This window comes from Cherax quadricarinatus, chromosome 35 (genome assembly GCF_038502225.1).
Source record: "Cherax quadricarinatus isolate ZL_2023a chromosome 35, ASM3850222v1, whole genome shotgun sequence".
Lineage (NCBI taxonomy): Eukaryota > Metazoa > Arthropoda > Malacostraca > Decapoda > Parastacidae > Cherax > Cherax quadricarinatus.
This window is the reverse complement of record NC_091326.1, coordinates 33,803,246-33,818,303: the sequence shown is the minus strand read 5'-3', so window position 1 is coordinate 33,818,303 and position 15,058 is coordinate 33,803,246. Positions and strand designations below refer to the sequence as shown.

Below are 15,058 nucleotides of genomic sequence, written 5' to 3'. Positions count from 1 at the left end.
TCTTTCCTCCGTAAGCCATGCGTGTCGTATGAGGCGACTAAAATGCCGGGAGCAATGGGCTAGTAACCCCTTCTCCTGTAGACATTTACTAAAAGAGAGAAGAAGAAAAAACTTTATAAAACTGGGATGCTTGAATGTGCGTGGATGTAGTGCGAATGACAAGAAACAGATGATTGCTGATGTTATGAATGAAAAGAAGTTGGATGTCCTGGCTCTAAGTGAAACAAAGCTGAAGGGAGTAGGGGAGTTTCGGTGGGGGGAAATAAATGGGATTAAATCTGGAGTATCTGAGAGAGTTAGAGCAAAGGAAGGGGTAGCAGTAATGTTGAAGGATCAGTTATGGAAGGAGAAAAGAGAATATGAATGTGTAAATTCAAGAATTATGTGGATTAAAGTAAAGGTTCGATGCGAAAAGTGGGTCATAATAAGCGTGTATGCACCTGGAGAAGAGAGGAATGTAGAGGAGAGAGAGAGATTTTGGGAGATGTTAAGTGAACGTATAGGAGCCTTTGAACCAAGTGAGAGAGTAATTGTGGTAGGGGATCTGAATGCTAAAGTAGGAGAAACTTTTAGAGAGGGTGTGGTAGGTAAGTTTGGGGTGCCAGGTGTAAATGATAATGGGAGCCCTTTGATTGAACTTTGTATAGAAAGGGGTTTAGTTATAGGTAATACATATTTTAAGAAAAAGAGGATAAATAAGTATACAAGATATGATGTAGGGCGAAATGACAGTAGTTTGTTGGATTATGTATTGGTAGATAAAAGACTGTTGGATAGACTTCAGGATGTACATGTTTATAGAGGGGCCACAGATATGTCAGATCACTTTCTATTTGTAGCTACACTGAGAGTAAAAGGTAGATGGGATACAAGGAGAATAGAAGCATCAGGGAAGAGAGAGGTGAAGGTTTATAAACTAAAAGAGGAGGCAGTTAGGGTAAGATATAAACAGCTATTGGAGGATAGATGGGCTAATGAGAGCATAGGCAATGGGGTCGAAGAGGTATGGGGTAGGTTTAAAAATGTAGTGTTAGAGTGTTCAGCAGAAGTTTGTGGTTACAGGAAAGTGGGTGTGGGAGGGAAGAGGAGCGATTGGTGGAATGATGATGTAAAGAGAGTAGTAAGGGAGAAAAAGTTAGCATATGAGAAGTTTTTACAAAGTAGAAGTGATGCAAGGAGGGAAGAGTATATGGAGAAAAAGAGAGAGGTTAAGAGAGTGGTGAAGCAATGTAAAAAGAGAGCAAATGAGAGAGTGGGTGAGATGTTATCAACAAATTTTGTTAAAAATAAGAAAAAGTTTTGGAGTGAGATTAACAAGTTAAGGAAGCCTAGAGAACAAATGGATTTGTCAGTTAAAAATAGGAGAGGAGAGTTATTAAATGGAGAGTTAAAGGTATTGGGAAGATGGAGGGAATATTTTGAGGAATTGTTAAATGTTGATGAAGATAGGGAAGCTGTGATTTCGTGTATAGGGCAAGGAGGAATAACATCTTGTAGGAGTGAGGAAGAGCCAGTTGTGAGTGTGGGGGAAGTTCGTGTGGCAGTAGGTAAAATGAAAGGGGGTAAGGCAGCCAGGATTGATGGGATAAAGATAGAAATGTTAAAAGCAGGTGGGGATATAGTTTTGGAGTGGTTGGTGCAATTATTTAATAAATGTATGGAAGAGGGTAAGGTACCTAGGAATTGGCAGAGAGCATGCATAGTTCCTTTGTATAAAGGCAAAGTGGACAAAAGAGAGTGCAAAAATTATAGGGGGATAAGTCTGTTGAGTATACCTGGTAAAGTGTATGGTAGAGTTATTATTGAAAGAATTAAGAGTAAGACGGAGAATAGGATAACAGATGAACAAGGAGGCTTTAGGAAAGGTAGGGGGTGTGTGGACCAGGTGTTTACAGTGAAACATATAAGTATTTAGATAAGTATTTAGATAAGGCTAAAGAGGTCTTTGTGGCAATTATGGATTTGGAAAAGGCGTATGACAGGGTGGATAGGGGGCAATGTGGCAGATGTATGGTGTAGGAGGTAGGTTACTGAAAGCAGTGAAGAGTTTTTACGAGGATAGTGAGGCTCAAGTTAGAGTATGTAGGAAAGAGGGAAATTATTTCCCAGTAAAAGTAGGCCTTAGACAAGGATGTGTGATGTCACCATGGTTGTTCAATATATTTATAGATGGGGTTGTAAGAGAAGTAAATGCGAGGGTCTTGGCAAGAGGTGTGGAGTTAAAAGATAAAGATTCAAACATAAAGTGGGAGTTGTCACAGTTGCTTTTTGCTGATGACACTGTGCTCTTGGGAGATTCTGAAGAGAAGTTGCAGAGATTGGTGGATGAATTTGGTAGGGTGTGTAAAAGAAGAAAATTAAAAGTGAATACAGGAAAGAGTAAGGTTATGAGGATAACAAAATGATTAGGTGATGAAAGATTGGATATCAGATTGGAGGGAGAGAGTATGGAGGAGGTGAATGTATTCAGATATTTGGGAATGGACGTGTCAGCGGATGGGTCTATGAAAGATGAGGTGAATCATAGAATTGATGAGGGGAAAAGGGTGAGTGATGCACTTAGGAGTCTGTGGAGACAAAGAACTTTGTTCTTGGAGGCAAAGAGGGGAATGTATGAGAGTATAGTTTTACCAACGCTCTTATATGGGTGTGAAGCATGGGTGATGAATGTTGCAGCGAGGAGAAGGCTGGAGGCAGTGGAGATGTCATGTCTGAGGGCAATGTGTGGTGTGAATATAATGCAGAGAATTCATAGTTTGGAAGTTAGGAGGAGGTGCGGGATTACCAAAACTGTTGTCTAGAGGGCTGAGGAAGGGTTGTTGAGGTGGTTCGGACATTTAGAGAGAATGGAGCGAAACAGAGTGACTTCAAGAGTGTATCAGTCTGTAGTGGAAGGAAGGCGGGTAGGGGTCAGCCTAGGAAAGGTTGGAGGGAGGGCGTAAAGGAGGTTTTGTGTGCGAGGGGCTTGGACTTCCAGCAGGCATGCGTGAGTGTTTGATAGGAGTGAATGGAGACAAATGGTTTTTAATACTTGACGTGCTGTTGGAGTGTAAGCAAAGTAACATTTATGAAGGGGTTCAGGGAAACCGGCAGGCCAGACTTGAGTCCTGGAGATGGGAAGTACAGTGCCTGCACTCTGAAGGAGGGGTGTTAATGTTGCAGTTTAAAAACTGTAGTGTAAAGCACCCTTCTGGCAAGACAGTGATGGAGTGAATGATGGTGAAAGTTTTTCTTTTTCAGGCCACCCTGCCTTGGTGGGAATCGGCCAGTGTGATAATAAAAAATAATAATAAAATAAGACCTAATGGTTCATATCTTTATTTTGTATGGGAGACAAAGTAGGCAGTACACAATATAAGATGAGTATTCATATTTCACCGTGACCTTTCATAGTGTTTTATTATTAATTTTGAGTGCCAAATAAAATAATCATGTTAATGTATAAAACTTGTTTAATTTCCATAAAATGCTTACTCATTTCAGATTTTTAAATTATTGGTGTTATGAATGTTTTTATCCTCATCTCTGTGGAGATTTTATTTTGAAATGCAACATATTCTTTGCAGAATGGTGCTGATGATGTCAAGAGACATAGATTCTTTAAGAATATAGATTGGGATGATGTCTATCAGAAAAAATTAAAGGTATGTCTCTGGACTTAAGGGGGGTTGGGGGTTGAGATTAGCAACCTGGGTAATAAGTCAGAATCATTTGATTTTTGCACTGAAAGTTCAGAATGATATGATGACTGCATGCTAAAAGGTCCATGAAGATTTCCTAGAAAAAAATGAATTTTTTTTTTCTGACATGTTTACACAAAATTGGGAATGACAAGTTGTTTTAGGCAAGTGCACAGGATCATGTGAACCACAACTGATGATATTGCAAAGATAAAAGTAGAACATTAAATTATATTATACTCCCCCTAAATTATGAATTTTCTTCTTTGTTTTTCCCTAAAAAATATACAGTGGAACCCTGAATATCGGCTGCATCATATTTAGGCTGGTTTTTGGGCTGAAATTTTGCTCCGTATTTCGGCCGGTGCCTCACAAATCAGCTGTATGAGACGCATCAGCCCGCCTCCTGCGGGGATGCTGCGCATCCCAGCATCCCTGTCTCTTGGTGAATGAGCATATACTCTGCACATTCATCCAAACATTTCCTTAAAATCCATTGATTTTTGTGTTTGTTTAAGTGTGACTGTGAAATAAGCCACTATGGGTCCAAAGAAAGTTCAGAGTGCCAGCCCTTTGGTAAAGAAAGTAAGAAACACGATAGAATTGAGGAAAGAAATTGTAGAAAAATACGAGAGTGGTGTGCGTGTGCTCCAGCTTGCCAGGATGTACGGCAAAAACAAATCAACAATCACTTCTATCCTGGCAAAGAAAGAACAAATCAAGGAAGCTGATGTGACTCTCAAGCTGGTCCTAGTGCCATTAAAAGACAAAGAAGGAAAGTAACCACAGAGAGGGACTTGATACCTGAAGTCATTATGGAGGGGTATACCCCTTCCAAACAACAACCTCTCCTCCTCCCTCTCCTGTCCTCCCTGTGCCAACAGAAGTCTTCAATACAGATATGTAATAATGGTTTAAATGTTCATTTATATGTAATTGTCATTGCTTTTTGTATGTAAAACTATAGTTAAACTTTACAAAATGTTCTTTTTTTTTTTTGGGTGTCTGGAACGGATTAATTGTATTTATATTAATTTTTTTTGGAAATATTGCTTCGAATTTAGGCCAACCTTCTGGAACGGATTATGGCCGATATTCGGGGTTCCAATGTAGTAATTTTCTACTTTTGCCTTTACAATAACATCGGTTGAGCTTCACTTGATCCTTGGACACTTGCCTAAAACACTTGGCTTCCCAAGTTTGAGTAAACGTGTGATAAGTATCACTATAACAGAATTTTGTAGGTAATCTTTATGGAACTTCTAAGATACGATCCTCATGCCCTGAACTTTCAATACAAAAATCAAACAGTTCTGACAATTATTACCCAAGTTGCTAGTTTCACTCCCTTGAAAACTATTTATTTGTTTTATGTTATAAATTGCTTAGGTGTTGATGCCAGCACACATTTTACTAGCAGCCAGAATGGCAACAGGTTATAACTTTCTCATACTTGCCATCTCTCTCACCCTGGGTAATTACTATTTGTACAAGATGGCACATAGGAAATACAGTGGACCCCCGCATAACGATCACCTCCGAATGCGACCAATTATGTAAGTGTATTTATGTAAGTGCGTTTGTACGTGTATGTTTGGGGGTCTGAAATGGACTAATCTACTTCACAATATTCCTTATGGGAACAAATTCGGTCAGTAATGGCACCTGAACATACTTCTGGAGTGAAAAAATATCGTTAACCGGGGGTCCACTGTAAAACAAACTCAAGAATTACACTTAAGAAAGGTCTGTCTAGAGGCTTCCGTCATGATGAATCTGTCAGATAACATTACAGGTGGTAAATAAATGAGCAGAGATAGATACGGTACAAGTAAAATGTAATAAACCTGCTTTCTGGAAGTATTATTAACATTTATAATTGCATCTTGCAGCCTCCCATTGTGCCTAAAGTGAGTTATGATGGTGACACAAGGAACTTCGATGACTACCCTGAGAACAACTGGCGATCAACACAAGGAGTTTCCGATGTTGAGCTAGCTATTTTCACTGACTTTTGAATACGTGCATAATTAAAAATCTGATGAAAAATAAGTTGTTAACCTTTTATATAATGTCAGTGAGAGTTCTGGTTCAAAGTATTTTTCACTTTTTTGATATAAAGTTGTGGAAATAACTCATTTGTGTGATGCTGGACCAGTAATATATATCATAAAGAGCACCATCCTTGGGGCTATAAATCTGTTACATATGTACAGTAAAAATAAATATGTTGAAGGCACTAAAATTCATATGCAGGTAAATAATTTTAATTTAGTTCACACTTTAAATTATCTTTGAATATTTATTCCATATATTTCATAAGTGAATAAGTTGCTGGCTAGAATACTAAGTTGCACTGTGGCTGCATCAGTATTTTATCAAGTTATTTAAGTTACATTTCACAGTTTATTTGTATATTTCACATTTAATTTTTTATGATTTTAGTATTGTAGATATTTGAAGCTGAACACTTTGTTTCTTTTATCCTTTATGAGGTTTTAAAAGTTATATTGACTTTATATTAATGCTGGAAACAATTCACCATAAACCTGTACTTAGGAGAGGACCATTAATGTGATATTTGTCCACTCTGAACCTTTCTGAACAATAGTCCAAGACACACTGAAACATCATAAGTTTGTCTCCTTGGTGCAGGTCTTTGCTGAGCTTGTCCAGCCACAGTATAATCTTTAGGTTTGTGATTCATAATAAAAATTTTGCTTTCCTGCTTCATCAACTTTCTTTGGTGTAGAAAATAACTCAAAATTGTAATAGTGAACTTACTTTTAAATTATTATAATCATGAAGAAGTGCTTATTATTATTACAACAAACAAACATTGATGGTCCTTCAACACTGGCAGCAGACGAACTTGTGCTTCCATTATTATTATTATTATAATCAAGGGGGAAGCGCTAAACCCGGAGGATTATACAGCGCCTGGGGGGGGGGGGATGTGGAAGGCATTCAGGCTTAATTCGGGGAACTGGAGCACAGATCCAATTCCCTAAATCAAGAGCCCCTCACCAACATCAAGGAACCTTCCTTGAGGGGACTTGTGCTTCCAGTGTCTTTATTCTCACTTGTCGGCTCTTGCTGTTGTTTATCTGTGCTCCCTCAAGGGAGGTTCAATATACCAGTGATGGCTTTTTATACAAAGAATTGAACTTTCCTTCCTTTTCCTCGGATCAAACCTGATTACCCCATTTCCCCTGTACTATATAACCATACGAGTTTACCACTCCTCATGACTAATAAAAATACAGTAGATCATTGGATAACATACAATCTGTTAATACGTTTTCACTATAACATGACTGCAGTGATTGCAGTATATTTTCAGTGAACACAGTGCAACATTCAGTTTACATGGTGAAATGGTGAAGTCTGTCAGTCACCATTCTACATCCACAGCATTGATTAAGCTGCGTGTCAGTGTGGTGGCAGATGTAAGGGTGGCCAGAAAGTTGATTGTATGCGGGTGAAGTGTATGCATGCTGCCACCGTGTCATGGGGAGTATGGGTGTTGGTGTGGCTACAGGCGGCTGATATTTGGGTGAGAAAGTATAGGTGAGGGATTGCAAACTAGTGAGTGGGTAGGGGTGTGCAAGCTAGTGAAAATAGGGTACTGGGTGAAGAAGGGTGAGTGAAGTTTTGAGCGTACGGTGATAGTAGCCTGTGGGTACATGCTGTAGCTGTTGTCCCAAGTTCCCTTCACTTGTACATGAATTGTGCATGGGCAAGGAGATGTGAGTGTGTTTAGGGGGGGATAGGTGGGTGCAAGTGAGGAGAGAAGGTCTGTGAAATTGTGGGGAGGGGGGGATATAGGTGAGAGTGTGGGCCGATAATGAGTGTCATTGGGGCCTGATGAAGGTGGGGGATAGGGAGGTCAATTGTATTACAGTGGACCCTTGGTTTTCATCGATCTTTGTTATCCCCAATTTCGGTTTTGGTCGACTTTTTCGTCGATTTTTGGCTTTAGTTTTCGTCGATTATCTCCGTTTTCGTCGATCGTATGGAACCTGTCCAGTCCCCAGCGTGCAGACAAAGCCGCCTCCCGCACGCATTCTCAGCCAGTGTAGCGTTGTTTCTCGGTCAGTAAACATATCCTCCCAGGTCATACAAAACTTTTCATAATAATCCATTGTTTTTGCCATTTGTTTATCGTGTGTGACTACTAAATAAGCACCCATGGCCCCAAAGAAAGCTCCTAGTGCTAGTGCTTTGACCCTAAGAGAGTTCTGGAAGAATCACTTCAATATCTTCCACTGCATAGGCCTTATAGATAAGGCTTGGCAAGGAGTGACTTCCAGGATGATGAACTCTGCTTGGAGAAAATTGTGGTCAGATTGTGTCCAAAAGGAAATTGCTTCAGAGGAGGAAGAGAGATGGAAGAAGGTGCCTTCTTCAAAGATTAAGGAGATTTGTGCAATGTAGACTAAAGTGCATTCATTTGTGGAGGAACATCACCCTGAGAAAGCTGTTACAATCCGTGCTGGTGACTTTTACAATGACAATGCCATGTCCCATTTTAGGCAAATCTTAGAGACGCCAGAAACAGATCTATCTGGACAGATCTTTTGTGCGACAGGGGTCCAGTGACTCTCAAGCTGGTCCTAGTGCCAGTAAAAAACAAAGGAAGGATAAGGACTTGGTACCTAGAATCCTTATGGAGGGGGATTCCCCTTCCAAACAATAACCTATCTTCCCTCTCCCTCCCTGTCTTCCTTCCAGCAACAACAGCCTTCAATAAAGGTAAGTGTCTTGTTTAATGTTCATTCTTTTGTGCATGTAAATGCATATTTAAAGGAAAAATTTTTTTTTTGTTGATAATTATGGGTGTCTGGAACGAATTAATTCCATTTACATTATTTATTATGGGAAAAATGGTTTTGGTTTTGGCCGATGGCTAACAGATTAAACATGAAAACCAAGGGTCCACTGTATTATTATTACAAGCAAAACTAATCACTAATCCCACAAGGATAAGGGAAGGTGAAGCTTTGGGCTGGATGAAGGTGGGGGGTCTGATGTTGGATGAAAGTATTAGTCCAAAGCTGCTCCCTTCCCCTCTGGCATATGGGCAGGAGGTTAAGGGCATGTGGATAAGGGGATGGGTAAAAGAACATGTGGCCTAGAACATGTGGGCAGATGGGTGTGAAAAATGGAGGTTGGTGTTAGGTATGGGAAATGTGGGTTGGTGAAGAGTAGGGCACTGGGGTCTGTACCACCTATCTCATAGTGAGGCTATGCAGTTAAGACTCAGTGCTCTGATCATACATGTCTAATACCAATATGATGCTTCATACTCTGATATTGAAAACATGAGCTTGGGTTGCACAACTTCCAAGAGTCGACCATACTTAATAATACAGGTATTTAGTTAAGGGTTATAACATTTTATAGTTTGTGTGACAATTCAGCATAATTTCATAATGAAGGTAGCAATTCAATAAGCTAGTGACAAAGTAAACATTTATGATAGTTATATTTTACAAGTTCAATTTTTTTTTGGACATTTTGAAGCTTCAAGTAGGTTGTTCCAAATTTTGGGTACATTCATCTGCATGGAGTGTTGACTCAGGTTAAGTCTGACACATGGAATACCCAAATTATTCTAATCAAATAAAGAGCTAAACCAACATGGAATACCCAAAAGATACTTACTTCTATCATTATGCCTGTGTGATCTGTTGCAGCTCTCCAGGAAATGCTTAAGCTTAAGAGTTAATATTTGTACTGAGTGTTTTGTATACACATATATAGTATGCACAGCAGTATCTGAGGATGCTTTGTATCTGAAGTTAGTTAAAATCGAGTAGTGGTGGTTGGGTGGGTTTATCTGGAATCAGATTAAGTGATCATACTAGTAGAAGATTTTTGTAGGTTTATAATTGGTTTCAGATAATTTGATGTTCTTGATCTCCATGCACATATATCCTAGGTGAAATAAGGGTAGATTAACCCTTTCCCTGTCTCCCATGTAGATCTACATTACTGATGCCAGGATTGTTCATGTAGATCTAGGTTTTCATCACAGTGACCTCAAATATGCTGTTAGCATATTCGAGAGAATAGGTCTATGTTGTGGATATGCAGTGTAAAAATAACCCTGCCCCACAGTGCATAATGAGAACAGTAAACCTTTTGATCTTGTGTGGTTTTTACAATAGCAAGTTTGAGGAATTTTCTAGGGTGGTTTTTTTTATTTTATTGGCTGTTTCCTGGTATCCAATGATACAATGGAAAGCATGTTAATGAAATAGAGGTAATTTTGGTTGTTTTTAGACTGTGTCTTGAAATATGTGGAAATATTGGATTTTGGCAATTTTCCAAAGGAAGGGTTGATGATCCCCCCCTCCCCCTTTCCCCCATCTATTTCATGCCTTTTACCAAGTCTGCTTCAATTACAGGGATGGCCTAAATCTTGACCGATCATTCTTGGTCACATTTAATTACCCAAGAAATAAGGTAAAACTAGTTTTTTGTGATGATGGCTTCAAAATGGAGAGCAAGTGCTATATAGGAGAGACCTGCAGATGTGATTAATAAACAAAGTAAATGTTGCTTAAGTGGCTGGAATATCCAGTGTTTATTTTAGAATTTGCTGATTTTTGTGTAAAATTGGCTCAATTACCAACTTGTGTGCACTTTACAGGCAGTTCTGATAGTTGAACAGATAGCACAACATACTTATTCACTAATGTTTATAATTTAATCATTGCCAACTAGAAAGGTGGGATGATAGGCTGTTCTGTCAGAAATACTGCCTGCTTTTTGAGGAGCTACTATATTAGTCCATCATTATTTATGGTAAATCTCATAAGTGTGGTTACTGATGTAATAAACGTGTGTTGTTTAGGAAATTTGCTACTTGTGGGTCTTCAGATTGGAAGAAAGTGAGGTGGAGGGCCTACTATGCAGTCAAACTTCATGGCCTCTTTGAATGCTGAATATTGTGGAAGTGCTGCATAGCTTTTCTAAAACCTCCTGTCTTAATTGGTTGAACTTAGTTTTGTCTGAACTAGGCTATGGAGACTAAGTATATGCCTCAGCTTCCTTCATTACTGTCTAAACTTAATGTCATTCATTATCAAGGATTGCATGTTCAGCAGCCAAGAGCCTATATAGAGGTAAAGGTCCATGCTTTGCAAGACTGCCATAATGTTCATTATCTTCATTATTATATATGCTTCTGTAACCTTTATGATCCTCTCACATATTGAATAATTACTTATGTTATTAAAACTAATTCTTTTTATTGTTGCCGCTATTAACCCTTTCAGGGTTTCGGCCGTACTAGTACAGCTTACGCACCAGGGTTTTTGACGTACTAGTATGCCTAAATTCTAGCGCCTTCAAATCTAGTGAGAAAGCTGGTAGGCCTACATATGAAAGAATGGGTCTATGTGGTCAGTATGCATGGTATAAAAAAATCCTGCAGCACACAGTGCGTAATGAGAGAAAAAAACTTTGACCATGTTTTTGGATTAAAACAGCGACTTTGCACTGTATTTTCGTATGGTATTTATTGTTGTATTCTAGTTTTCCTGGTCTCAGTTTATAGAATGGAAGACATATTACAGAAATTGAGATGATTTTGACTGGTTTTACAAAGAAAAGTACCTTGAAATTGTGCTCAAAGTAGCAGAAATGTTCGATTTTTACGAAAGTTCAAAAGTAAACAAATTATGCTATGCGTCCAATACACGTCAACTGGTGAGTCTAATATTCTTTCACAAGTGCGCTGATAATATTTATACCATTTCTACACCAATGCAGTAGTCTGCATAACAGTAAATCTTCTATTTTTTTTTTTTTTGTGAGAATAAAAATTCAAAGTAGAAAGCAAAAGAATGTAAGAGGGGCGCTGGGATGTGACTGATGAACAGAGGAAATGTCATTTTAGTTCCAGGAATGTCTTTCTTGTTTATTCTGGACCCTATTCGGAAATTGGCATCTTTTGAAATTTGTCCTCTTCAAGGGGGGCTCCTTGGCGTGGTGAAGAGGCTCTTGGTCTGAGGAATTAGACCTGTCGGTCTCCTTCCTCAGACCGAACCTAATTACCCTCCAATCCCCCCTTCCCTATCCCATCCTCCCCTTTTTCCTTTCCTCCTCCTCCTCCTCCCCACCCCTCCCTTTTGCCCTTCCTTTTTTGGCCTTTGGGATTTTTCCCACAGGCATGCTAGTTCCTGGGTAGGGGAAAGGGTACCAGGGTCCATCCCATTCTGTTGAGGTTCTTGGCGGTGGCGTAGTTTGCCGTGGAATCTGGATCGCCTAGGGATGTCCCGATCCCTCTCCTGTATCCCGGAGGGTGGCTTTGGGTGTCTTTCGGGTGACGGGTGTATCTCTGGAAGCCACCTTTCGGATTCCGGGGGTGGTGGCCGAAGGAGGTATGCTTTGTGGCGGATGTCCGGCCGCCCTCTCTTTTGTCCACTGAGGTAGCTCGGCAGATGTGAGGTTGCTATCCCGGATTGCTGGTTTACTGGCATGATGGGTAGGGTATGGCACGGGTTCCATGCTGCATCTGCGCTACTTGCGGCGCTGAGGTCTTCTTGGGGGCGGAGGGAGATTTCTGGCCCTTTCATTCCTCCTAGGAACTATCCCTCCCCGGTCCCCCTTTTTTTATTCTTTTTTTTATTTTTATTTTCTTTTCTTCTTTCTTTTTTTTCTTAAAAACAAAAAGAAAGAAGTAACCTAACCATGGAGTACCCGATCCATGACCCCGCTACCCCCGGGCCCCTTATTACCGCACCCCGTTCTGACTTCGCCTCGTCTTTTGGCCACTCTTCGGACATTCCTAAGGCCCCTGTACCTCTTGCTGGTGCTGTTTCCTCACCCGCTTCAGGTACCAGGGCTTCCACTGACTCCTTCGATTTGTCTGACCTCTGCTCTCCTTTAACTATGCTTCCGGCTTCTCCCTCTACGGTGCGGCGATTTTCGAATCGCCAGCCCGTCCCATGTCGGACCGACTCTGATCCCACTTCTAAACGTCAGCGACAATCTCCTAATGATGTTACTTCGTTACCTTCCCTTTCTACTCGGAAAAGACCGACACGTTATGCACTCCCTCTCCACACTCAGTTTCAGACCACACAATGGACTAAGTTCTTTACATTAAGACCGACTTCTTCTACTGCCTATCTTTCCGACCATAGTACAGTGGTCCCCCGCTTTTCGTAGTTCCCGGCAATCGTAAAATTCGTCAATCATAGGGGTATTTTCATATAAACATGGACTCGCTTTTCATAGGTTGACTCGCGAGTCGTAGTTCGTCCTGGACGCGTACGCACGGCGTGAGCCAGGGCGGCAGCCAGTCTGGCATTGTTTACCAGTGAGCGAAGGTCCCCTCGCGTGCTCCAGCGAAATACAGTGGACCCCCGCATACCGATTTTAATCCGTGCAAGAGGGCTCATTGGTATGCGAAATAATCGGTATGCGAATGAATTTTCCCCATAAGAAATAATGGAAATCAAATTAATCCGTGCAAGACACCCAAAAGTATGAAAAAAAAATTTTTACCACGTGAAATATACATTTTCCTACACACAAAGAGAAGGATACATGCACAATAGTAGAGTAGTACATGCACAGTATATATTGTGCATGTACTAGTCTACTAAATGAAGAATAAATGACACTTACCTTTATTGAAGATGCAGCAATGACTGATGAGACACTGTGTCCTGGGAGTGCCTTTTCCTCCTGAGTACTGTAGGTCCTGTTTGGTATTTTCTTCCAGAACATGCCTTATCACACTGTGTATGTCACTACGATTCTTAAATCTCTCAAACCAACCTTTGCTGGCTTTAAATTCACCAATATGAGCACTAGTTCCAGGCATTTTTCCCTGTTCACCTGGGTGTTAGTCGACTGGTGTGGGTTGCATCCTGGGAGACAAGATTAAGGACCCCAATGGAAATAAGTTTGACAGTCTTCGATGACACTGACTTTTTTGGGCTATCCTGGGTGGCAAATCCTCTGGGGTTAATTGTTTCTTGGTATTCTCAATAAGCCACACCAACAACAGTGCTACAGCAGCAGCAGCAGCAGCTGACAGTGCTACAGCAGCAGCAGACGATGCTACAGCAGCAGCAGCAGCAGACGATGCTACAGCAGCAGCAGCAGCTGACAGTGCTACAGCAGCAGCAGACGATGCTACAGCAGCAGCAGACGATGCTACAGCAGCAGCAGACGATGCTACAGCAGCAGCAGCAGCAGACGATGCTACAGCAGCAGCAGATGATGCTACAGCAGCAGCAGCAGCTGACAGTGCTACAGCAGCAGCAGACAATGCTACAGCAGCAGCAGACGATGCTACAGCAGCAGCAGACGATGCTACAGCAGCAGCAGCAGCTGACAGTGCAGCAACAGCAGCTGTACCACCAATAGTAGCGATGGTTGATTGGGGTTTATTATACAACCTGGCCAGCTCGGAGACACGCACTCCACTTTCATACTTATCAATGATCTTTTTCTTCATCTCTATAGTAATTCTCACCCTTATTGCTGTAGGGTTGGCACTAGAAGCTTTCTTGGGGCCCATGGTCACTTATTTTCCAGATAAAATCACCAAAAACACTGTAATAATACGAAATGTTACGATTGTATGCTTGGATGCTACCGCAGAGGCTGGCTGGTAAACAATGCCACCGGCGGAACATGTGAGGCTGGCTAAGGCGCACATTGGATGCGTCTCGGACGAACAGCGGTGAGCGGGTTTTTAAGCGGTATGCGAGACAAAATTTTTGCGATTAAAGCAAGCGGTATGCGGATTAATCGTTATGTGATGCCAACGGTATGCGGGGGTCCACTGTATTTCATAATATTCCATTTATTTTAGTGCTTGCAAGTACTAAATAAGCTACCATGGCTCCAAAGAAAGCTCCTAGTGCCAAGCCTGTGGTAAAGAAGGTGAGAAATACGACTGAATTTAAGAAAACCATCATTGAACAATATGAAATTGGTACAAGTGTGGCCGAACTGTCCAGGATGTATAAGAAACCCTACACAACCTTATGTTCCATAGTGGCCAAGAAAAATGAAATAAAGGATGCTGTTGTTGCAAAGGGAGTAACTATGCTGACAAAAATGAGATCACCAGTACTGGAAGAGGCTGAGAAGTTATTATTGGTGTGGATAAATGAGAAACAATTAGCAGGAGATAATCTTATGACTTCGTTTATTTGTGAAAAGGCTAGGCAGTTGCATGAAGATTTGGTAAAGAAATTGCCTGCAAATATTGGTGAAGTGAGTGAATTTAAGGCCAGCAAAGGCTGGTTTGAGAGATTTAAGAACCGTACTGGCATACACAGTGTGCTAAGGCATGGTGAGGCTGCCAGTTCGGACTACAAGGCAGCTGAAAAATATGTGCATGA

The 15,058-nt window shown here is 40.9% G+C and overlaps 1 protein-coding gene across 4 annotated transcripts in view; it reads left to right on the top strand.

The window, feature by feature from the left end:
• Pka-C3 (Protein kinase, cAMP-dependent, catalytic subunit 3) overlaps positions 1-6,148 on the top strand; it is a 383,655-nt gene extending 377,507 nt beyond the window's left edge. For all 4 annotated transcript variants that reach the window (XM_070091502.1, XM_070091501.1, XM_070091503.1 and 1 more), the window contains 2 exons: positions 3,567-3,644; positions 5,573-6,148. In XM_070091502.1, coding sequence (XP_069947603.1) covers positions 3,567-3,644; positions 5,573-5,698 — 204 coding nt within the window. In that variant the 3' untranslated portion in view covers positions 5,699-6,148. The remainder of the gene's footprint in view (positions 1-3,566; positions 3,645-5,572) is intronic.
• Positions 6,149-15,058: the final 8,910 nt, after the last annotated feature.